General features: G+C 42.0%; 4 protein-coding genes across 4 annotated transcripts; 1 reads left to right on the top strand and 3 right to left on the bottom strand.

Annotated features, from left to right (window-relative positions):
* Positions 1-511: 511 nt before the first annotated feature.
* LOC135678472 (protein LATERAL BRANCHING OXIDOREDUCTASE 1-like) lies at positions 512-1,874 on the bottom strand. The gene is made up of 3 exons (XM_065191340.1): positions 1,366-1,874; positions 957-1,284; positions 512-891 (listed from the first exon to the last, which is right to left on the bottom strand). Exons 1-3 carry the CDS (start codon positions 1,833-1,835, stop codon positions 631-633), a joined length of 1,059 nt encoding a protein of 352 aa, XP_065047412.1. The 5' UTR covers positions 1,836-1,874; the 3' UTR covers positions 512-630.
* A 5,468-nt stretch (positions 1,875-7,342) lies between these two features.
* LOC103990312 (protein DMR6-LIKE OXYGENASE 2) lies at positions 7,343-8,787 on the bottom strand. Its single transcript, XM_009409397.3, has 3 exons — positions 8,231-8,787; positions 7,822-8,149; positions 7,343-7,756 (listed from the first exon to the last, which is right to left on the bottom strand). The coding sequence occupies exons 1-3, from the start codon at positions 8,716-8,718 to the stop codon at positions 7,496-7,498; spliced, it is 1,077 nt and encodes a 358-aa protein (XP_009407672.2). The 5' UTR covers positions 8,719-8,787; the 3' UTR covers positions 7,343-7,495.
* A 1,583-nt stretch (positions 8,788-10,370) lies between these two features.
* On the bottom strand, positions 10,371-13,633 carry LOC103990314 (thylakoidal processing peptidase 1, chloroplastic). Its single transcript, XM_009409399.3, has 7 exons — positions 12,532-13,633; positions 12,085-12,153; positions 11,908-11,976; positions 11,709-11,795; positions 11,281-11,348; positions 10,979-11,141; positions 10,371-10,734 (listed from the first exon to the last, which is right to left on the bottom strand). The coding sequence occupies exons 1-6, from the start codon at positions 13,300-13,302 to the stop codon at positions 11,021-11,023; spliced, it is 1,185 nt and encodes a 394-aa protein (XP_009407674.2). The 5' UTR covers positions 13,303-13,633; the 3' UTR covers positions 10,371-10,734; positions 10,979-11,020.
* An 8,047-nt stretch (positions 13,634-21,680) lies between these two features.
* LOC103991049 (protein JINGUBANG-like) lies at positions 21,681-23,514 on the top strand. Its single transcript, XM_009410415.3, has one exon. The coding sequence runs from the start codon at positions 21,893-21,895 to the stop codon at positions 23,174-23,176; it is 1,284 nt and encodes a 427-aa protein (XP_009408690.2). The 5' UTR covers positions 21,681-21,892; the 3' UTR covers positions 23,177-23,514.
* Positions 23,515-23,715: the final 201 nt, after the last annotated feature.

Below are 23,715 nucleotides of genomic sequence, written 5' to 3'. Positions count from 1 at the left end.
GATGGTGTGCATAGCAATCAAGGTAAAGAAATGATTGTCGATGCAGGAGATTCTACGAATGATCAGGGAGGCACGGGTGAAGGTGATGGTCTCGTCCAACAGCAATGATCACTTGCCGAAGAGGTGATCGAACACGATGTAGAACTTGTTGAAAAAGCATGGATCAGAGGGTAACGGTCGCTTAGCATTTACACCGACATCGACACAAATGCAAAGTGAGATGGATCCGCCATCACCGACCTCGTTTGTCGAACGTTAAAATTACTTCCTTTTTTTTTATCTTTTTTTATATATTTTTATCAATAAAAATAATATTATTATGGTAAATGAAATATAATTATTTTACTTTCGTGGCTGTAAAAATATCAATATAATTTTTAAAATATAAAAATCGAAATGCTAAAACAATTTACTACTGCTAAAACAACTTACTACGAGCAACAAGGACAATATGTAATTATCCCTAAAATTTAGGCACTTAGTCAAGAGTGAATGATCATGCAAACAAGTCTTATCTAATATCACTTGCATTATATTAATAGCAGCTCCAATTTTGCAGTTTATCATTCGATACATCACATTTCAACTAGATTTTATTTCATCGGTATCTTACTGCTTCAGATTCCCACGTCACTTGGCCTTCTTGAAATGATATATCTGGATGTTCTCCACATCCAGCTTCTTGAAGTTGCCGTCCGCCCTTGTCTTCAGGAACTCCCCCCAGTTGTACTCCTCGTAGTTGGCCGGGTTCTTCTCGTCTACCAGCTCTGCCAAGGGCTTCACCATCACGTCGTGCGCCGGGTTGAAGAAGAAGGGTATGGAGAACCTCTCCCTCTCGGAGTTCACCGACACCCTGTGCTCTGTACTCTCGTACTTGTCATTGCTCCACACCTGCGATTGCCGAGAAGTGTTCAGATGGACTCGACGCATGCAGAGTTGAGGAGAAGAGTGATCACCTGAACGATGTCACCGACGTTGATGATGAAGGAGTTGGGGATGGGCTTGACGCGAATCCACTCGCCGTCGGACCGCCTCCTGACGTCGAGGCCGCCGACGTCGTCCTGAGCGAGAATGGTGAGGGCTCCGGGGTCCTTGTGGCGGCCAACGCCGAGGGCGAGGTGAGGGGAGGGGCAGGGCGGGTAGTGATTGAGCCTGATTAAGCTGGTCTGGTCCTTGAAGAAGCCATGCAGTCGCTTTGGCGGCAAGCTCAAGGTCAGTGATATCAGCTCCAGCAGCTTGAAAGCCAACTCCTCCGTGGCCTGAGCATACTCAATAAGTGCTTCCCTATCCATCACAGATGAAGAAGCAGAGCTTGAAATTTCCAACCTCTGTAATTCCTTCTGCAGATCCAGAAGCTAACTTTACCTGAATCCATGGGGGAACTGTGGCCACTGGTTGCGGAGCTCGATCAGCCTATCGACGCCTCCACCAGCGTCGGCCGGCTCGTGGACCACGTAGTCGAACACCTCCTTCCAGTCCCGGACGTTCTTGGTGTTCTCCGCCTCGTAGTACCCCAGCGGGTTCACCTCGTTCCGCCGCACACGCCGCCTCTCCTCCGGCGGCAGCGCGAAGAACCCCCTCGACGCGGCCCACGCTCGTTCCACCACCGCCAGCGGCACCCCATGGTTGATCACCTGGAAGAAGCCCCAGTCACGGCAAGCCGCCTCCACCTGCGCCACCAGCACCTCCAACCCCGCCACCAGTGGTCCCCCGTGTTGTTCGAGGAGGTGGAGAGGGGAGAGGTCGATGAGAGGGATGCCGCCGGCCTCGGTGACGGCGGGCTTGGGGCGGTGCTCGGGGGCTTGGATGAAGGCGGGATCGAATTCCAGAACCATCCCTGCACTACCTCCTCTCTGCTTCTTTTGTCCCTTCCACTTTATTTAGATTGGATTTATTGGTGCATCTGAACGGAAGGCTGTCACTTCGTCGTAGGGTGTTGAGCGACACTTCAGCTACGTCAGCCAACCTACCTGGCTTGTTGCTTAAGGAAACCATCGGGTCCCATATGAGGATAAGGAGTCCCTCCGACTTACCAGCAACTCCAATCACAAAGCAGGTCTGTGTCGCGGGTACGGAATGATGGGTTTGGGTTATGGTAGTACGATTAGTTTGGGTTGGGTTGGGTTGGGTTGGGTTGGGTTGGGTTTGACAAGTAAGATTTTCAAATCCAATCATTAAACATCGAAATAAATTGAATCTTTATACGATTGGATTCAATTAAAATATGATAATTTGAATCGGAGTTGATTTGGATTTATCTAACCAAATTGCTATAAATATCTCCAGCTCTGTTCCTGAAGTAGGCATAGGACTCAAGTAAGGCAGAGACTTGCCATTGGAGGATTCCCTTTAGTTCCTTGTTTCCCTACAGTAGAGTGGTGTTGATGTCTGCACTGGCAGAGATCCAATAGACACGTTTTACGATCTCACTTGCTCTCTCTCTCTCTCTCTCTCTCTGAGTCATGGTCTTGTATGAGACTTGGCTCTTTTAGATTCACACCAGCACTGTTATCTCATGGTGACTTTAGACAACAGCAGCATTCATCATTCAAACCAGAAGAATGCAAGTGATAGGCACAAATTAGAGAAAGATATATTAACAAAGTAAGCTTGCTTGGTCAAGTTTTCTAGAGCTTGTATGAGTCATCACGAAGACTTCAAGAGCAGTAATGAGCTAATAAGCATGGATTTCAGATCCAAGAAAATATATACTTATATTCCGGATCAGATGACGCATGTTTTTGGGCTGTGAGATGGAGTCAATTCTATCTTGTCTTGGTTATAAGTGCCGTGGAGAATTTATTTATGCAAATTGATCGATGCATATTGTCATGAATAAGCATGTATATAAATTGTTTGATGCAATGTTTATATTTTATAGTATCTTTTAATTTTCTTCGTATAAAAGGTTTATAGTAGATTTGATAATCTTATTTGAATTAATTTTTATGTTTATTTTAATATTATAAATATAAGTTATATACAATCATTACCTAGAGATAAAATTATCTAAAAATAGGACATTCATATAGTCATTTTAGGAGTTTTCTAATTTCGTAAAGTGGTATGGGATGTTAGCCAGCACAATACCCGGGAGTTACCCGAGTAACACATGGTTGGACAAACCTTTGAGGTAATGTTTAGGGCTGATTCATTGTCTTGTTCTATAGTAGTGTCATGTAAGCATTTATGACAACTTTTAATCGTGACGAATCACTTTGGATCCTTTATCGTGTAATCATTCAAAGCTTACAAAATTTATGTTTATAATTTATATTTTCTATCAAGTGTTTGCTAAAATATCTTTAATCCGTTTTCTCTTTTTGTAGATCCTTAAGTGATCATAAGATGTTTCAGGAAGGTTAATCCTTTACGGACAAATATACAAAAGTGTTATATGTCTTAGATAAAACTAGCTAAGTTATGACAAATGATATTAGAGTAAGATAAGTACACTTAAAAATACTTGACATGCAAATGTGGGATACCTAATTAGGTTGCATTGAGGACAGCTAACACACGCAATCATTTGAGAAAAACAAAAGTAAAGATATAAGGAAAAGAGTCATTCTAAGGAGCGAGCATCAAAGATTGGCATTTAGATGAATGCTCAACCCTTTGTACGAGAGCCACAAAAAGAACAAACAAACTAGGAAGAACACATAATGCATAAAAGTTGGGATAGTTGAGTTTGAGCTACCACTCGATATTGGCAATGAAACTTAATGATGCTTTAAGGCAAACAAAGTGCTTGACAAAAGATAGACAATGCAAGGATAGATGGATTATTCAATGATTGAAAAAGTTATGCAAAACTCATAGAGGTGGGGAGAATTACTAACTCGAAGAATTCGGTACTTATACAAGAACTTATATTCAGACGATGGATTGTTTGTGACCATCTCAAGATAATTGAAACTTAACACTATAGAGGATGAAAACTTTCTCTTCGACATAGGAAGGATATATCCATATGAGGCTGAAGTACATAGTAAGTTTTGCATATTGCTAGGTCTTGAAAGGTGCAGCAAGAGTTGTATTGGCGAAGAGTCACAATCTAGTAAATGCATTTATGGTGAAAAAATAGTGCACAATTTGTATAGCAAGACAGAATAGTACATGAGGATGATGGTCTCTAAAACTTTTAAAGGAAATGATACGCAAAGAAAAATTACTCCAACGAGACAGATATCAAAGAGAGATAAGTTTTGATTCTCTAAAAGGAGAATCATGTGTAACTGATCACACATATTGATGGAATACCTCAAAATGATAGCTTCATAAAGCTCATTGGACCAAGTGAATGATGAGAAGTCATTACATGATCTTGCACGAAATAATGTGTTGGTAAATGCATTATGAGATCAATTAGAAGAGTGACCCTAAGCAACATCAAATAAATGTACACTTAGAGTTGATATGAAGATCGAATACAAGGGATGGTTGACCCACGGAATGTAGGCATAAGGGTCACTATCAATTCAATGCAAATCGATGAACGAAGCAACTTGGGTAGAACTTGGTGAAGTGCTCAAATTGTATGAAGGGAGTCGATATAGAAGATAGAACATAGAATAGAGACATGAAGTTTTCCGTGATAGAGGTCAAGGACATGAACTCTTACAAAGGCAAGAGTAAGGTTATATCATTCCATGGATCCCTCATTCTAATGGAGTGAACTCATCTTGCATTATGCCAAAGTCAAAAAGAGCTTTGAGGCATATTCACCTTATCTCTGTGAAGCAATTAACGATAGGATTAAAGTAACTCATCTTGTGGAGGTGAAGTTCAGGTCAAAAGGCCTTAGTATGAGACAAGAGAACGCAAAAGATAGTACTCTTGAAGAATATATCATAATGCTACCATTCGAGTTACCATAAATGAAGCTATGCATAATGAAGATTATGTTGGGGACAAAGGCCTAAGATCAAGATAATAACGCACCAGTTTTAATAAAGTCAATGAACTTCGAGAGCTACTAAATAATAGATTGTCTTATCTTAGAGTTATGTTTTGTCAATGTGTGACCCAACAATGGGTGGACAAAAGTTAATTACTAAAGAAACGAACACACTCGAAAGTCATAGATGCCCTACGATATATTGATAGAGGCCACACATGGAGAGATTATAGTCCAAATTCATCTTACAAAGATCATAATATAATGGAGATGTCACTAAGAGGCGACATGGTGCAATAGATCATAGTAGGATAGTTCAAAGCAATTTAACACATGATAGAATTTTCGTGAGGGATTTAATCATAGAGAAGTATGATCGGGCGCTACTGAGACCTCCACTTTGGTGAACAATATGATGGCAATAAGGGTTATGGATTCAAAGAATAAATATCATTATATCATAGATGCAGGTCTTCCGTGTGTGTATCAAATTTTATATTGAATGAAAGCCTTTGTCATCAACATATGGAGGCTATGTATTACCAAGGGGGATTCCGTATGTAAGTACCAATAAATCCCATGAGAGACTTGATCATAAAAGGTATGATCAAAATGACTAGAGAGTTGGATTACACTAGAGCTTTTATTCACTTCAGAAGCCCAATAAATTAGAGGACAAGATCAGGCGTTGCTACCAAGGACACAAAGAAGAACAAAATCAATATGAGACCTACAAAATGATGTCGAACATCATGCATGAGAGTTATAGTCTATCTTTTCTTAAGCCAAGGGAAACTACTCGGAGGAACACATATGTGTTGAAGTAAGTGGTCGAAAGAGGGAAGGAAGCAACGATGAGTCTAGAGGGTCTTAACTACTAAAAAATGAAGCATCAATTAGAATAAAGATAAGACTCGGAGAAGTGTCATATTGCCGTTGAGGCGAATATATTGATTATGAATAAAGGGATACAAATGTGAGATAATAGATTGTAGAGTCATGAGCATGACAGCACTATGGTACCATAGAGACGAGACTTTCATGGAATTATTGATCCATTACTTTTATGGAGAGAAAGCGCATGATCATCAAAAATGCCAAAGAAGTTGAGAATGTAGAGATAAACTCTTCAAGTACCGAAACAAGACCAATGGATAGACATTGGGAAACTTTATAAGATCAATATCAATGAGCTTCTCATTAAGATTGTTGAAAGCATGAGACTTTAGGTCAATGTATGAGTGCTTGTTGACACCGATTGTCTTTTCACTTTTGACTATTTTGATGAAAATTTTATCGACACATTTTCTACTCAGAAAAGGTTTTGCTCATCATCTTAACATGTCCCTCACTTTCGTTGACACCTTTTCAACACCACATACCAATATTATTGATGATTTCGAGTCGATGACACATTCACTCGGTTTCACCCATTCTTACTTTCGAGCGACTCTTTTCCATAGGTGTATTATATATTTTTTAGGCATAGGTGTATGCGATAAAAATGATAAAGAAGATGGTACAGTCTTAGAGACAACCAAAACTATTATAAACTTGCTCCGAGTCAGAGCAAAATTTTACTCTTTTTAGGTAAAACTTTTTACATTCGAGAAGTTTGATGGTAATAAATAGGCAAATTATAGTAGCTAACTTAACACAAGGAGTACAAATACTTCGAGTGCTTCAGAATTGTGAGCAAAGAGCATACGAAGACTAGTAACTAATTTGATGCATAGAGGACAACTCTCAAGGAGACAAACGAAGTCTATTAACTTTTATCTTCTCAACTCAAAGTATGGCCAAAATCGAGAATCCAAGTTCTCTTATTTATCAAGTAGAGAAGCTCTACGTATATTTAAAGACACTTCGAAGAAGTTTAGTAAAAGATAATAGTTATCAAATTCTTATGAACGATGATCAATTCTACCAAGAGTAAACTATCTACTTTATTTTTTAATAAAACATCAATAGAAAACAAAAGTGACACGAACATAACGATAACTAAGTAAAAGAGAAATCAATAAATAAATTTTATAAATTATATTATGTAAAATCGAAATACTAATTTTTTGAGTATTTATATTAACAAATTCTAATTCTCTATGCACCACTAATCTAAATCATATTTGTAATCCCACGAGGAACTTGATCCCTTCTTAAAAAAATTAAGAATTCTAAAATAATCACTCGTGATTTGATCGGCTTCCAATATTTTACCAAGTAGCGATCTAACCATATGCAAGCTCTTGATTGTGCAAAGTGTACTACCTCGGCCATCAAAATACCTAATTTACCCCAGCATAGAACCCTCGTCCAATCGATGATAGATCTCGATAGCATCATGAAAGGATATCCAGTCTTATCTATTACAAGCACTATATAGTAAATTGAAATAGAAACATCGCAATAAAATTGGCGCACTTCGTCAAGACTCTATGATCATGCAAACAAGTCCTCTCTAATATCACTTGCGTTATATTAATAGCAACTCCAATTTTGCAGTTTATCATTCAATACACCACATTTCAACTGGATTTTATTTCATCATTAATCCTACTGCCTCGCATACTTATAATCCGTTTGCAGACTCCCACATCACTTGGCCTTCTTGAAATGATAGATCTGGATGTTCTCCACATCCAGCTTCTTGAAGTTGCTGTTCTTCCGTGTCTTGAAGAACTCCCCCCAGTTGAACTCCTCGTAGTTGGCCGGGTTCTTCTCGTCTACCAGCTCTGCCAATGGCTTCACCATCACGTAGTGCGCCGGGTTGAAGAAGAAGGGTATGGAGAACCTCTCCCTCTCGGAGTTCACCGACACCCTGTGCTCTGCACTCTCGTACTTGTCATTGCTCCACACCTGCGATCGCCGACAAGTGTTCGGATGGTCTCGACGCATGCAGAGTTGAGGAGAAGAGTGATCACCTGAACGATGTCACCGACGTTGATGATGAAGGAGTTGGGGATGGGCTTGACGCGAACCCACTCGCCGTCGGACCGCCTCCTTACGTCGAGGCCGCCGACGTCGTCCTGAGCGAGGATGGTGAGGGCTCCGGAGTCCTTGTGGCGGCCGACTCCGAGGGCGAGGTGAGGGGAGGGGCAGGGCGGGTAGTGATTGAGCCTGATGAAGCTGGTCTGGTCCTTGAAGAAGCCGTGCAGTCGCTTTGGCGGCAAGCTCAAGGTTAGTGATATCAGCTCCAGCAGTGTGAAAGCCAACTCCTCCGTGGCATGAGCGTACTCAACAAGTGCTTCCCTATCCATCACAGATGAAGAAGCAGAGCTTGAAATTTGCAACCCCTCTAATTCGTTCTGCAGATCCAGAACCTAACTTTACCTGAATCCATGGGGTAACTGCGGCCACTGGTTGCGCAGCTCGATCAGCCTATCGACGCCTCCACCGGCGTCGCCAGGGGAAGGGATGACGGCCGGCTCGTGGACCACGAAATCGAACACCTCCTTCCAGTCCCGGACATTCTTGGTGTTCTCCGCCTCGTAGTACCCCAGCGGGTTCACCTCGTCCCGCCGCACACGCCGCCTCTCCTCCGGCGGCAGCGCGAAGAACCCCCTCGACGCGGCCCACGCACGTTCCACCACTGCAAGCGGCACCCCATGGTTGATCACCTGGAAGAAGCCCCAGTCACGGCAAGCCGCCTCCACCTGCGCCACCAGCACCTCCAACCCCGCCACCAGTGGTCCCCCGTGTTGTTCGAGGAGGTGGAGAGGGGAGAGGTCGACGAGGGGGATGCTGCCGACCTCGGCGACGGCGGGCTTGGGGCGGTGCTCGGGGGCTTGGATGAACGCGGGATCGAATTCCAGAACCATCTCCGCCCTTCCTCCTCTCTGCTTCTTTTGCCTCTTCCACGTTATTTAGATTGGATTCTTCGATGCATCTGGACGGAATGCTGTCACTGTTCGTCGTTGTCCTTGGTCGCACAGTAACGCTTGTCGTAGAATCCTGAGATTAGCGACACGTAACCTGCCTCATCCGACCTACCTGCGTTGTCGCTGAAGGAATCCAGCGGGCGCATATACACACGGTTCAATCACGAAGCAGGTCTGTGGTACGAGTACGCAATGACGGCTTTGGGTTATGGTAGTGAGATGATGATGACGAAGGCGGTGGGTGATAAATTTGGGTTGGGTTGGGTTGAAGCCCAAGCGAGGTTGGATGATTCAGTGCGTTTGACAACTAAGGGTTTTCAAATTGGTACTAAGGGTTTTCAAATTGGTTCGAATCGAACCATTAAGCGTCGAAAAAAATCACAATTTTTTTGATTCGATTATGTTAAAGTAAGATCGTTCGAATCAGAATCACTTCAGATTTACCAAACCAAACTGAATTAAAATTGATTATTAAGATTCGATTAATTAATTTATAATTTAAAATAATTTAAAATATTTTTTTTAAATAAATCGATTCGATTCAATTAGACTTATTACTCTTCGTTGATTTATTTTAACCCTAAATTACTCTTCATTTCTTTCACCTCCTCTTCCTTAGTTTCCTCCTTTTTTAACAAAAATTACAAAAGAAAAAAATAATATTGATAAAAATAATATTATGAAATTATTTTTTTAATCTTGTTTTAACGTCATTTTCTGCGTGATAACACGTGCGATATTTTCTTCGTTAGAGTTGACGATATGAAGAGAAATAAAATTAAATATTTTACTTTCATAAATATAAATATCTCAATATAAGAATTAAAATACTAAAAATAATTAACTATATAATATAATTTATAATTAGCCATCGATTCAGCTGCTTTGGACCTCCAATATTGAGGCAGGTATGACTGAGAGAAAAACATGCCGTGGCTGAAGGAACCGCTAAGCTAGATTCTCATAATAGGATGATCTGAAGGAACCACTAAGCTAGATTCTCATAATAGGATGATGATAAGAATGTAGACTAGCAGGCACCGTCCGCAGAGTAGGTAGAATTGTCAATCCACCATCCCTTTGCTGCTGTTTCTTTAGCTACAATGGACTGTTTGTTTAAGCTCTACATGTAGACCTGTATTTGTACTAACAAGATGATGACAAAATGATACTTATGCAAGACGTAAGTAAGGCACACAATAAGGTTAAGGTTGAAAGAAATTAGCACAACTGAGGTAAATAATCTGTCAACGCTAACCCACAAGAACGATTCCAGTATCGATGGCTTGACTGGGTAAGGGTACTTTCTCCCACTGTGTGATATAGACAATTTCACAGAAGAAACTTGAATTCCCATGACACAGATCATTTCACAGTGTGGACTTTGAATGTGTCGATGACAAGCTCAAAGTGATCGCCGCATCGCATACAAACCTTGACGACCCCCAATACACGTAGAGAGTTCACAAGGATATTTTTTAACCCCACCTATTGAGTACACTTTCCGTGAGCATGTTTCCCAAAGTTCATATTGCAGGTAATTGGGACATTGGAGCACTCATGATCGATCAATCATTTGCTGACATCAAAGATGCAAATATGACTGTTATGATCATTGCATGTTGCTTAAGCATGCCTCGGTACAAGTTATTTCATGCCTGGAAGGAGATCAACAGATAATAACAAATGAATTTGGTATTGCAGAAAGCCCCAACCTCAATTTAGTAGGTTGGCCGGAATCTTCATCTGGCTTTTTTACATTCCCATGGCAGCATCAAATGGTACAATGAACATTTGGACTTCATCGGTCCAAAGCAGCTGTATGGCAGGTTCCTTGCATTTTGATTCCCCACCTAAACCAAACTCCTAAAAGTTGACAGGATGCACAAAGACATATAAATGGTTCCTGATCTAGAATGTAGATGAATTAAGTTTCAAGCAACCATTAGATGGATCCTGCAAAGCAAAAACGATCAATATTAAAGACTGCTCCGCTACTTTGGTGGCTAAAGTAAAAAACACATGATAATATGCCATAAAACAGTTCTGAATGATTGACAAAGTATCCTATTAAAGGAACAGGCACAACAAATTCAACCAAAGTTGAACAGTGGTAGGAATTGTCCACGAATGGACAACCAAAAAAAAAAAAGGAAAAGAAGATAACAAAAATAAGGGCAAGAACTCTTGGAAAATCCACCTTATCCAATCCCATGAAGTCCTCCTTGCAGAAGAAGAAGCATCAAGAAACTCCCATCACATTCTGCATCATATTTGGTTCATAGATGGTGTCTGAGATTTTTGATGGAGGCCAGTAACGGAACACCGACCTTCCAAGTATGTTCTTTACTGGGAGAGGCCCCCTGAAACAACAAAATAATAGTTGTCAGGCTAAAGTAGTTCATAACTAATTTTAATGTACCATTGGCTTAGAAAACAGTGAACCAAAGCTTTTATATCAGCATCCAGAATTTGATGTTTCCAGTTATGTTTAGGACTCACCAGTCATGAGAGTCGAAGCTGTTATTACGATTATCTCCCAACACAAAGACACAACCTTCAGGCACAAACTGCATAAGAGCAGCCAACAGTCCGTATAGAATTCAGAAGCAGTTTCTTAAGGAATCGATGTTAAAACAGATATTTTTAGCAAAAATGTATGTCGAGAACAAAATGTCAGATATCAGAAAACTGTGATATCTTTGTTAAGCAATAAAGAATTTATTAGGTTTACAGGAACTTATACATATCATGTAAGACATTAAGTATTAACGTCACTTAAAGAACATATCCTACCATACATTTAAGTTCTCCTGAATCATGGAGTAATAAGAAAGCACTATAATTTATACCAAAACCATGGTTCCCCAGGATGATAGAAATTTATTTCAATTTACGAAAAATCAAGAAAATCAGAACATATGTCATACCACTGGCTTCATTTCGTACTCAAGTGGCTCAAGAATGAACTCATCATCCTGGATGACACCATTCACCAATAGTTTACCATCATGGACCTGACATGAACGACAAGTACTAAGTCATCAGCAAATCATTTGGGTATAGAGAACAAATGTATCATACAAAAGCAAGAAAAATGGAACTAATACAACTAGAATATAAGCTTACTTCAACATAGTCGCCGGCCTTTGCCACAACTCTTTTGATGAAGACATCACTGGAACCAAACCCAAATTCCTGCATAAAGGAAATTCTCATTAGTTTTACTGTCACAAATCATCAGAACCACCATACTTGGTTCTGGTAAATATCTGACATATAACTAGAGTGCAAAACCAACCATACATGAAGGATTGAAGGAACTCTAAAGATCACAATGTCTGTGACTTCAGGCTCTCTAAACAAATAAGAAACCTGCAATTGTAACAAGCACAAAACGAATATTATCAAAATAAACTTAATTACAAAAGCCACAATTCATATGATACCAAATACTAACTTGTATAATCCTAAGAATTGAAGTTAGAAAGAGAGAATTATCAAATTAGTTTTCTTATAATTTCTCCCTGATACTATTGCGAATACAACTTCAAAATTTCATCCATATGAAACACAATCATCTGTCCCGATAAGGGTACAATCAATTTATATGATAATCAAAACGTCACAGATCACACTAAAACTAAATGCCCACAGACTGAATAGTTCTTTTACCATCAGATTCTGAAAAGCTCAAATCCAAAGCAACTATTAACTGAAATTTTACTTACAAAAGAGAGAATCAGTTCTTACCCTCTCAGCTAGAATTCGATCACCAACATCAAATGTTGGAAACATTGATTTGGAAGGGATCGATCTCGGCTCTGCCAAGAACGATCCATACAGCAGCGGAACAGTCAACGCAGCAAGGAGCATCTTGGCGTCGTCTGAGCAAGAGCTCAGTAACCGCGAGACCCAGCTGTTCTTCTCGCGGGAGAACATCATATCATATTTACTGTCCAAACCTTTAGCCAGAGTCACCTTGGGGCCAGAAAAAGAATATTCCTTTGCGTCTCTGATCGCATCCCCAGAAGGAGCCCTTCCTCCCTCATCCCCAGAAGGATTTGAAGAACTCGTTCCTCCCTTATCCACCGGGCCGGCCTCTCCCGAACCTGGCAGGAACTCGCTGCACGGAAACCACTTGGACGTCTGGAAGAACGGGATTAAAGACGACGGCTTCAAGCTCATTTTCGTCATGGACGAAACGCCGAAGGCGCCAAACCCGCCAGCCTTCGAACCGGAGCCGGACGCGATGGCAGATAGCAGGGCGGCAACCAGAGCAGATCCCTGGTCCTTCGCCACTGAGGGATCGGAAAGGGGAGCCTTGGGCCAGTCCTGGCGAGCGACGGATCGGAGGGGGAAGGCCGGCGAGTGGTCATGGTCGGGTCGTTGACCGGTGAAGAGGGCGAGGGGGCGGCCAGCGTCGTGGAAGAGCCGGCAGCTCCCCCCGCAGCGGATCCCGGCGGCGGTGGCGAGGTTCTGGGCGAGGTAACCGGAGAAGGAGACGGTGACGCGGATCGCCATAGTTGCAATCTCGGAAAACCGGCGGAGGATGGGATACAGGGGGACGGAGGAGGAGCGCGAGGAGGGAAAGATGCGGGAGATCAGAAAGCGGATCCCATTCCGGCGACGGAGGAAGCCGAACCGGGATCGAGAAAGGGGAATCGGAGAAGCTTAATCGACGGTTCTGGGTTCCGAGATCGCCGGAGATTGGAAAGCTGGGATTACGGGGAAGGAGAAGGATTGGGGACTAGGGTCAAAGAGTGTTGGCTTGGGGAGCTCCTCTGTGGGAGGAGCCCAAGAGGCGACCGACTGAAACGAGCACAGCGGAAGCGGAGTACGAAAGAGGCCGCAAAGTTCCTTGCTCGAGGGGTTTGTATAAGGATAGTAGAATTCTGAAAAGGGCCGAACGTTGGCAATATTTACGAAATTACATATGCTGCATGTCTAGTATTCGGGTAATAATAGAACAGTCACGAGGGCCTTTTCTGGAAGTACAAGATAATTTGGTTGACCGGTATGGCCAAGTAGGTTGGTTCCTCGACGTTTCCTCTTTTCTGGAACCGTGGAACAAGATAATTTAATCTTAATTTCCAATAGAAATTATATCGTGCATAACATTGCTAATAGTTAAGATTTTTGGGATATGGACATCAAATTAAAGGGGGGCAATTTCATGTACTCCAATTAGATTCGCAAGGGTGCAAGCAATCTAATTAACTAGAATTGGGGGAAGACTGGTACTTAATTGAGAAGCAAATTACCCACCGTGGAAGAAACAAGACATCGAGGTGGGTGCCATGTACACTTCTGGGGCGTGAGGTAAGCCCATGCGTCACAGAAGCGCACGTCCGGGAAAGCAAACCAAAAACAAATGCCTCCAGGTTTGACTTTTGGCCACTAAGAAAGCCGTCCAATATTTTGGTGAATGAATCATGTGGCAAAACCTTTCGGACCAATCATATACATGGTTCAATTATGTGCGTGCATATTTTTCTACAAAAGAAACATCGGTGACATGAAATAGATTCTCGAACGTGGATGGGATTCCGTCCCGCTTAGCAGCCTTCCAATGTCATCCAACAACCTCTTATCAAAATGATGAAAGAGGCTAGATATGCTGACACTTGGTAGTCTTCATTTGACCACAGCTTGGTCGGAGACCGGGGCACAGATCGGGTCTGACCCACTCAGATTAGTCTCACCCTCTCAGGTCAAGGATAGCATGTCCTCTCCAGACTACATTGCCTTTGAATCTAAACCCAACAACTATATACCACAAGAAAATAAATTAAATAAATAATGCGACTTTGGAAGTTCTTCTCGACAACAGATATTGTAGAACACTAAAATACAATCCACAATATGATGTCAGACCAAACAAAAATGTGCAAGCATTTCGGAAGACAAGTGAAATATCCAGTGACAACTGCAATTTTTTTCTCATGTTCACAATTTCTCACTGGAGGTTTATCACGGGCAATTTCATATCGGTTCCACAAATCATAAACCTTGGGAGATTCAAACATCTATCAAAGGAGACCACCAAAAGTTTCTACTACTCTTACAGATACTTAACAGCAAGTGAAGAGTTTTCCTTACCATAGGTATGGAAAATCCAGTGAAGCTTTTAGCAACTCGGTGATAAGCCCTGATTCCTTCACGTCCCTGCTTCAGTCGAAAAAACATTAAAGTCATAGCTGTCAGACAACAACTCTAACACTTGAATTAAAAGAGACATAGCATATTTAATTTCCGATGCCAAAATAAGAAATCAGTATTACAATCTCGTTCACTTTATGCTTGATGCAATAAATAATAATTACAGACAAAATCTCACACACCTAAGGGATTGAACTCAATCTTCTAGGCATATCCAACATCAAGAATTGAAACCACTACTGGTTGAACTAAAGAAGACAGATGTACTGATACTAGTTTGCATTTAAGCTTCAACTCAAACAGACTTTTTTGTGCAATTCATGACTAAATAGAACTGAAATATGATGAACTAACAAGTTGAAACCTCATCTGCAACTACTCATCACAAAGCATGACTAATCTTACATTGGGCTTTTGTGTTTTAAAGAAATTTGGAATGAGTTGATAATATCTACTAACAATTACGATGATAGAAAGCTATAACAATCGAGTTGAACTTTTTTTTTCTTCTCAGAAATTTAAAGAATTGCAACAGCTTAAGAGATCAACAATGCAACAAAAAGACTAGTATAGAACTCCAGTGACATTCACAAAGATGCGTTGCTCAGGTCCATAAAGAAAAATAAAAATCATATTAATTTTACTTATATGGCATCTATAGAAGACACTATCATCTACTTATAGTAATTGACGTCCCATCATACTAATTTCTTCTCCACTACAGTTCTGATACAGAAGGTCCCTATTGCAGTTTAGTGTCAGACAGAGACCTCCTTGTTTACAATTAGCATATATTGTCTTTTTATGTGGATGGGTTTACCAGAATTATAGCAACGACTTGCTGGTTACACGTGCAACTACATTTAGAAACTCAAATATATTTAGCTTGACTATTCCCAATTGTCACTATGTGGCCCCCACTTATTCAGATGACACAATAGGAAAACTCTCAAGCACCTAATACAATTCTGTCCCCAGTGATCTGAGATGGACCAGGCTTTGAAATAGTAACAGAACTTTTCATACAGAAAAATTTCTTCATACAGAAGGAACCAATGCTAATTTATAACTATGACGAGAACATCAACTAGCATCATATGTAGATTTTTGTCCAAACTCTATAATTCTCATATGATCTTCCAAATTTAGTTAAACGTACCCCACAAGACCTTGAAATACGAGGGACATTTTATGGATATAATGACACAAAGCATTGAGTTTTAAGAATATAAACAAATCTAGATAGATTTTAACTTGTCAGATCGGTGAATCAATAATCAAGAGAATTTTCAGCCCTGACATACCATAAGAAACCAAAAATGCATATTTGTTAGTATAAGCTGTCACGAAAGATCTTGAATCTAAGCACTAAAAGCTCAGAACGACTATAATATAATAATGACATTCATTGATGAACCTAGATCTTTCTAACATTAGTTTTAAATTTCATGCTTTAGAAAGCTGTCATAAGTAGAGGATTCAAATAGATTCATGGATGGGGAATAAAAGAATACAAACAAAATATTATGTTGCTACCAATGCATTAAAAGCCTCTAATATCATGCATGTTAACTAGACTGCAGTTGGATTTTTTTCTATCAATTCTGTTGCAAACCCAAATAAGGAAAAAATATATATAAGTCAAAGGTTTCATCTGCAAAACAATGTTAGCTAACTAGGATCTATAGTACTATCACATTGACCAACTGCAATTGCTTCCAATGCACTAAGTTTAGGTTCAAACAACATTAGCTGCCAGCAAGAAAAAAACACTCTTACTAGCATGTAGAATTTATTTATCCTACTAAATTAGAATAATCTAATAGTGGAGTAAAAACAAATGTGATACTTTTGTGATCAAAAACTTTTTTTTTTCCATTTTTTTCTTTATTTTGCACCTATGTCTGGATACCAATTAGTTAGAAAATAATTAAGAAGCGAGGAAACCTACAACAACTTGAAACAATAGCACCATCCTTCTGCCTCGAACCAATACTCAGCCTCTTGCATCACCCATCTTTTCCGTTCCTCCCTATCATATCCCAAACCCAATTGTCTTGAATCAACCAAGAAACTCATCTTTGAGAAGAAACAGATTTAGTAGAGAGAAGAACTACAGAAAAAAGGATATGCAAACATCTATAAAATCATTTCCCAGTAATTTCGGATTATTAGCAGTGTGAGAAATCGATCAAAAGGCAAATTGAAGAAGACTATCCAGCGATCTGGCGACGAGATTTACCCTGAGAAAGCTCACAGCAGGCTCTCACGCTGGCCGACAGATGGGAGGTGAGGCAGGGAGAAATCGCCACCACCCGCAGCGGAAGAAGAAGCTGCACGCATCCTAGTTCCCCCAAAGACCTGCGTGGACACAAATTGAGAGAGCGGAAGGGATCAGCGGAGATGAAAGTTACAGGGGTAAGAAAGTACCGGGAGGGAGCAGAGGAGAGTCGGCGGCGAGGGACAGAAGGGGAAGGAGAGAAGAGGCGAGAAGGAATCGACGGCCGCCGCGGAGGTGAGGATCGCGCGGCGGCGAGAAGCGACCCGGAGATCGAGCCTCTCCAAGCCATTTCACGTCGGCGAAGGTTTGTGGGGGGTGGGGGGGGGGGGGGGGTGGGCGGGGTTTTGGCGAGGGAAGGTTCGAGGATGAAGAAAGTGCTTTGTGACTAGTGAGAGGAGATGGTTCGGTTCAGTCTCGACTCGAATTATTTGTCCGGTTCAATCTCAAACTCAATGTATATATATATACATGTATATATACATGTACATATATATACATGTATATATACATGTATATATATGTATATATACATGTATATATATGTATATATACATGTATATATATATGTATATATACATGTATACATATACATATATATATATATACATGTATATATATATACATATATATATATATACATATATATATATACATACATATATATATATACATACATATATATATATACATACATATATATATATACATATATATATATATATATATATATACATATATATATATACACTGTCGACTTCCCTTTGGCTTATAAACATAATACACTGTTACGTAGATCAGTGTTGTATCTGTCAAGGAGGAATAGACTCTGCAGAATACATCCTATTTCTTTTACAATTTTGCTAAATCCTGTTGAGACTTCAATCCAATCTGAGCTTCTGGTCTTCCAGTATGCTTCATTGGTCGAGTGGTGGTCGGCTGAAACAGCAGGAAAAGTGGGGAAAGCATGGTGCCTGAGGACACCTCCCTTCTTGCCTCTTCTGCAGATGAACAGAGTAGTACACACCCAGATCACTCTTTTGCTATATTCTGTGGTGGCTCATTCTTGATCAGCAGGGACACTGTGTTTGAGGGATCCAACATCCACCAAGAACATGCCCTCTTCAGGCTAAAATCTGAGCCATTCTTGACAGATTATGGAATGCCTCCTAGTTGAATCAGTCTAATATTATCATCAAGTCTGATTACCTTCAAGCAATCCTCATTTCTAATAGATCGAAGGCTATTCGCTAGCACCAAAGAAATATCTGTTCTGATGTTTTGAGGATCAAAGTTTTGTACTTTGAGAATGTGATCATCGTTATTAAATACTACTGCTCACGATCTTACTAAGCAAGCAGTACTTTTTTATTCTCCTCGAAGCTCTGAAGAGAATTCTCTGTTTTTGGGGACTGAGATCCCAATTGCTGCTCACATCATGCTTTATGGATAGTTGCTACATCTAAAGCTCTACCGAAGATTGTCAAGAGTATTCTATAAAATTTATTATAATGATCGGACATCGATTTGAGTCTGAAAACATGAAATCCATGGAAATCCCTGACACGGCCCAAAAGTTTCTTGTACAAGCCAACTTTTTGACTGTCTTCATGTTGCTGGTGTAAACTGGGCCACAAAGGTTCCTCTTGATGGGACTGGCAACAAATAGCAGATAAGGAAAAGGGCGCAGGCGAATTTTCCTGTGGGGAAAACTGGAAGCGACCTCCTGATTCAAGGGGCTGCTTCACCTCGCCGCATTGCACCGAAGAAAGCCTGTGGGCTGGCACAACTATGACCCCCTGTTTTGAAGGTGAGAACTTGCTATAAGACCACAGGCATTGTCTTGATTCTCCCCATCTCCATTACAGCCATTAGCTTCCTTCACATACTACTTCAAACAGCGTTCTCTTCTTCTTCTTCTTCTTCTTGGTTCTGTATCAGTCAATTACAGATGCCAAGCGTGGTAGAGATCTGCTCTGCAGAGCTAGAAAGGCTTTGCAGAAGGTGCAGCTCAATCTTGTACGCCGATAGCTCAAGCCCAAGCGACGAAGGGAGCAACGCAAAGAAAAGGGAAGAGCCTTCCCTTGTTGTAAGCCAAGCCAAATCACACCAACCACCACAAGGCATTGGGACAGAGGCTGCCTTGTCCATTTTAGTAGATTGCTTTGGCCTTTAGATGATTGTTCATCAACACAGAAATCCTATGTTGTACTACTAAAACATATTTTGAGCTATTTTAATTCATCTGCATCATACTAAATATATATTTTCAGCTATTGATCGTTTGAGAATACACAGTGTATCTCTCCCTGTCAGACAAAACATCTGAGAGGGGAAGCCATTGACAAAATAGTAATTGGGACAACAAGAGAGTGATTTGAATCCATTGCCACTTGGTTGTTCCTGAGGTTGGATAAGGAAAGAAAGAAGGGGCCTTTGGTGTGGATGATAGGAGCAGTAATTACGTCTCTCTCATTTCTCGCGATTGAGATGTCCTGTTAAATCCCCCAGTCACACTCAGGGCCACAATAAGTCGCATCCCAAGCTGACTTTTACCCACTGCTAAGTAGGGGAGCAAGTCAGGATAAGAGCAAGCTAGAGTGATGTCCTTAAAAGTTCCATCATGCAGATAATGGAACTCGGCATTACCTGTTGACTTTTAGCCTCAGCTGAGCTGAGAAACTTCCCTGCCTATTGCATTTCTTTTGGGAAAGAGAAGATAAAAGCAGTGGCGTCTTCCTCCTGCAAATGCCGATCCCTTTGTTCTTGTTGACGCGATTGTACGAGGCATCCATAGCGGTCCAAATGACAAATCCAATTCTATTTTCATGGAGACTGATGCTATGATAAGCATCAAAGCCTTGCATACTCAAATTAACCTTGTAGATTTGCACGACAAGAAAGGTGATGATCTCCTTCTTCAAAAGCTCATAAAAATATCACCCAATCATTACAAACATCAGAAATGGCCTCCATTGACTTTTGGACTTTTATTTTAGTTTAGCATCATACAGATTGGAAAAGACGACGAGGCGCACTTTACAGCCAATCTGGACTGTCGCATGATGTGCTTGATATCTGAATGAGTTTTTGATGTGGCCTGCAAATAAGGACTTGCTTCAAAGAGGACACGCAGCCCCTCGATCATTTCAGCAGCTTATGTCACCTTGAAAGCAGTAGATTGCTTAAAGTAAAGAGAGTGGCCATACTTTCAGGCACAGCTGTATCTGTTGGCGTCACTGTCGTTAAGAGAAGATAGCAGATGTAATACAAATCTACGCTTCAGTCAATGTACTACTGCAACATCAAATGTGGCTTTTGTTGTTTCTCACTGTTGCTACAATGCTTCCTTTTTCAATGCTGTCGTAAATGATTCAAGGGGACGGTGGTCAAGAAAGGGAACTCGTCGACTTACTCGATTGAAAGAAAACCCATGCATGTTGCTGAAATGATATGTCGAAGCTTGAGAAAGAGAGAGAGAGAGAGAGAGAGAGAGGCGTTGATTCATTGTTGCTTGCTCGAACTTTATCCATGATCGCAAGAAAAGTAACACGAGGTATTGGCCACTATTGCCTTATACGTATAATATGGTTTATGATACGTATTGTTAAGAAAATTTTTGAACATCTCAGTCAACCATATTTGGCTCCGAGATGGAAGCGTCGAGCTTTCAAGATGTCACTTGCACTAAGACCAATATCGAGATAAGTTTTTCGATCCAATCCCTTCGATACTCAAGTTAATCATAATGAATATGAATTTTTCTCAAAAATGAGTCTTATAGTGTAACAACGAAGATCACCTTTTATATATAGCATTAGAATAGATAGTCATAATTTTATATATAGCATTAGAAGAGATAATCTATAACTACTCACCTCTTAGCGTTTAATCCTCGTGGACGGTTAGAAGAGATAGGTCTGAACAACATATCTTAGACTATTGTCCATGCGAGCAAATAGGCGACGACAACATGGATCTTTTTTCTTTCACGTTAACTTGTGGTGTTTATGTATCGAATGATGATTAATTATTAATATATCTCTTATCATTCTCCCGATATTAATCTTAATATAGATGACATATTGGAAACTTAACACTTTCACTTTAAAGTCACTTCCGAGCCACGTCGGAACCATTTCGGACACTCTTATATTTTCGGATTTAGATCACATCAAGATGACTCTGATATTGATGATGATTTTTTCTAATACGTATCATGTTTTATTCGAGGAGTATGTGTACATATATATATATATATATATATATATATATATATATTTATATATTTATATATATATAATATTGCTACGTATATATATCGTTGATCACGAACGAAGTCAAGCAAGATAGGTATAAGAAACTGTTGTAGAACCGGCTAATGGGAATGGCTCTTGTGCCGCAACAGTCGACCCATGTCCGCAAGTCAACATCTCCTTCTGTTACGTGTTCACTTCCCACGCCTTCCGGCCCTCAATTTGCTTTCCGTACACGTGCCTTGATACTTTGGCCTTCATATAATTTACGCCAACCCAAGTGATTCGACCACATGTCTCAGATACCTCTTTTGTCTCTGCCGCTGCGGCTGCTGCTGCTGCTTCGGCTTCTTCGCTTTGCCACCTTTCGGTTCTGTTTGCGTCAAACAACCTGCTCTAAATCTGCATCATCCAATCCATGGGTGCTCGAAAGGAAGCTACTTGTATCCCGTCGTTCTCTACCAAACTCCTCCACCTCCTACGCTCCGACGCCATTGTCCCGTCGGAGGAAGAGCTCCGCTGGGTCGGAAGTGACGCCGCCGCCTGCTACGTAACGAGACCCTGGACATCGTCTTACAATATCTCTCTGTGGAACCCTGCGGCCGCCTCCCCGTTAGTCGGGTCCCCATGGACGAAGCAACTTCGCGCCGATCCCCACGTCACTAGTCTTGTGGGCTCCCTCGTCCGCCGGGAGGGCCACGTCTACTCCCTCGCCGCCGCCGGGGGCCTCCTCTATACTGGATCGGAGAGCCGGAACATCCGGGTTTGGAAAGGCCGGCAAGAATTATCTTCCTTCAGGTCTAGCAGCGGCTTCGTCAAGGCCATAGTCGTCGCTGGGGACAGAATCTTCACTAGCCACCAAGACGGCAAGATCCGGGTCTGGAGGAGCTCCTCGAAGGATCCCTCGGTCCATAAGCGAGTCATGACTCTCCCTACTCTTGGGGACTTTCTTAGGAGCTCCATGAACCCGTCCAGATACGTGGAACAGAGGCGGCACCACAGCTCCCTTTGGCTCCGCCATTTAGACACCATCTCGTGCCTCAGCCTCGACGAGGACGCCGGGGTGCTCTACTCCGGTTCCTGGGACAAGACCGTCAAGGTGTGGCGGATATCGGACTGCAAATGCCTCGATTCCTTCAACGCGCACGATGACGCCGTCAACGCAGTGGCCACCGGGTTCGACGGCTTGGTGTTCACAGGGTCGGCGGATGGGACGGTGAAGGCATGGCGGCGGGAGGTAGCCGCGGGGGTAAAAGACGGCATCGGTGGCGCCACCAGGCACGTCTCTGCTCAGACGCTGCTCCAACAGGAGGGTGCAGTGACCGCCTTGGCGGTGGTGGCAGCGGTGGGGACCGTGTACTGCGGGTCGTCGGACGGGGTGGTGCTCTACTGGCAGCGGGAGGGGGGCGGAGGGCCACTCGCGCGCGGCGGGGCCCTGCGCGGCCACGGGATGGCGGTGTTGTGTCTCGCCGCCGCTGGGACCATTCTGGCTAGCGGATCGGCGGACAGGACCATCCGAGTGTGGCGGAGGGAGGAGGGAGGCGGTGCTCACGTGGTCGTAGCCACCCTCGTCGGCCACGCGGCTCCCATCAAGTGCGTGGCTGTGGAGGCGGATGCGGAGGAGGACCGGGGTGATAGGCGACGGTACGTGGTGTACAGCGGGAGCTTGGACAATTCGGTGAAGATATGGCGGGTGGGTTAGTGGGAACGCCTGCCGGAGGCGGCGCGGAGCACGCCACGGCACGCGCGGTCGGCGTCGTCTTTGCACGTGTGCGGCGGTGCGGGCTCCATGACAAACTGATCTCTCCGGTCCTCGGGCGTGCCTTCGCTAAGCACGTGTGGCATATGCAGCAAGGTGACGATACCACTCTCTATTAAGGTAACGTTTCGGTTCCCCACGGTCTCTCCCATGAACGGTCTCCTCCTATCTATCTATCTCTGTGGGCCCCGCGTAAAAGCTGAAGTCACCGTGAGAGGCCCGCGAGGTCAGATAGGACGGGAAAGTTGTGGGTCACTATTTCTGGGCGTGTCTTAATTATAAAATTCTATAATGTCAAAATCATATATATATATATATATATATTCGTAATTATATATGTTTTCGCGGTAGTCATTTTATAAATCATACATAAACAGCTGAAAGGGTAGATAGGTATTTTAAGAAAAATAATAATGATTTTATGACTCATAAAGAAAAAAGAAAGAAAGAAAAAAAAAATGCATGCAGACTGAAGCTAGCAA

Source organism: Musa acuminata, chromosome BXJ1-7 (assembly GCF_036884655.1).
Source record: "Musa acuminata AAA Group cultivar baxijiao chromosome BXJ1-7, Cavendish_Baxijiao_AAA, whole genome shotgun sequence".
Classification (NCBI taxonomy): Eukaryota; Viridiplantae; Streptophyta; class Magnoliopsida; order Zingiberales; family Musaceae; genus Musa; species Musa acuminata.
This window is presented reverse-complemented; position numbering and strand designations above follow the sequence as displayed.

What these genes read in the sequence shown, in the direction of transcription:
- LOC103991049 (XM_009410415.3), top strand. Translation starts at nt 21,893, where the DNA reads ATGGGTGCTCGAAAGGAAGCTACTTGTATCCCGTCGTTCTCTACCAAA.
- LOC103990312 (XM_009409397.3), bottom strand. Translation starts at nt 8,718, where the DNA reads ATGGTTCTGGAATTCGATCCCGCGTTCATCCAAGCCCCCGAGCACCGC. An exon ending in CAGTTACCCCATGGATTCAG is followed by an intron (nt 8,150 to 8,230) that starts GTAAAGTTAGGT and finishes TGTGATGGATAG; the next exon opens with GGAAGCACTTGTTGAGTACG. An exon ending in ACGTCGGTGACATCGTTCAG is followed by an intron (nt 7,757 to 7,821) that starts GTGATCACTCTT and finishes CGGCGATCGCAG; the next exon opens with GTGTGGAGCAATGACAAGTA.
- LOC103990314 (XM_009409399.3), bottom strand. Translation starts at nt 13,302, where the DNA reads ATGGCGATCCGCGTCACCGTCTCCTTCTCCGGTTACCTCGCCCAGAAC. An exon ending in ATCGAATTCTAGCTGAGAGG is followed by an intron (nt 12,154 to 12,531) that starts GTAAGAACTGAT and finishes TTACAATTGCAG; the next exon opens with GTTTCTTATTTGTTTAGAGA. An exon ending in AGGCCGGCGACTATGTTGAA is followed by an intron (nt 11,796 to 11,907) that starts GTAAGCTTATAT and finishes CGTTCATGTCAG; the next exon opens with GTCCATGATGGTAAACTATT.
- LOC135678472 (XM_065191340.1), bottom strand. Translation starts at nt 1,835, where the DNA reads ATGGTTCTGGAATTCGATCCCGCCTTCATCCAAGCCCCCGAGCACCGC. An exon ending in CAGTTCCCCCATGGATTCAG is followed by an intron (nt 1,285 to 1,365) that starts GTAAAGTTAGCT and finishes TGTGATGGATAG; the next exon opens with GGAAGCACTTATTGAGTATG. An exon ending in ACGTCGGTGACATCGTTCAG is followed by an intron (nt 892 to 956) that starts GTGATCACTCTT and finishes CGGCAATCGCAG; the next exon opens with GTGTGGAGCAATGACAAGTA.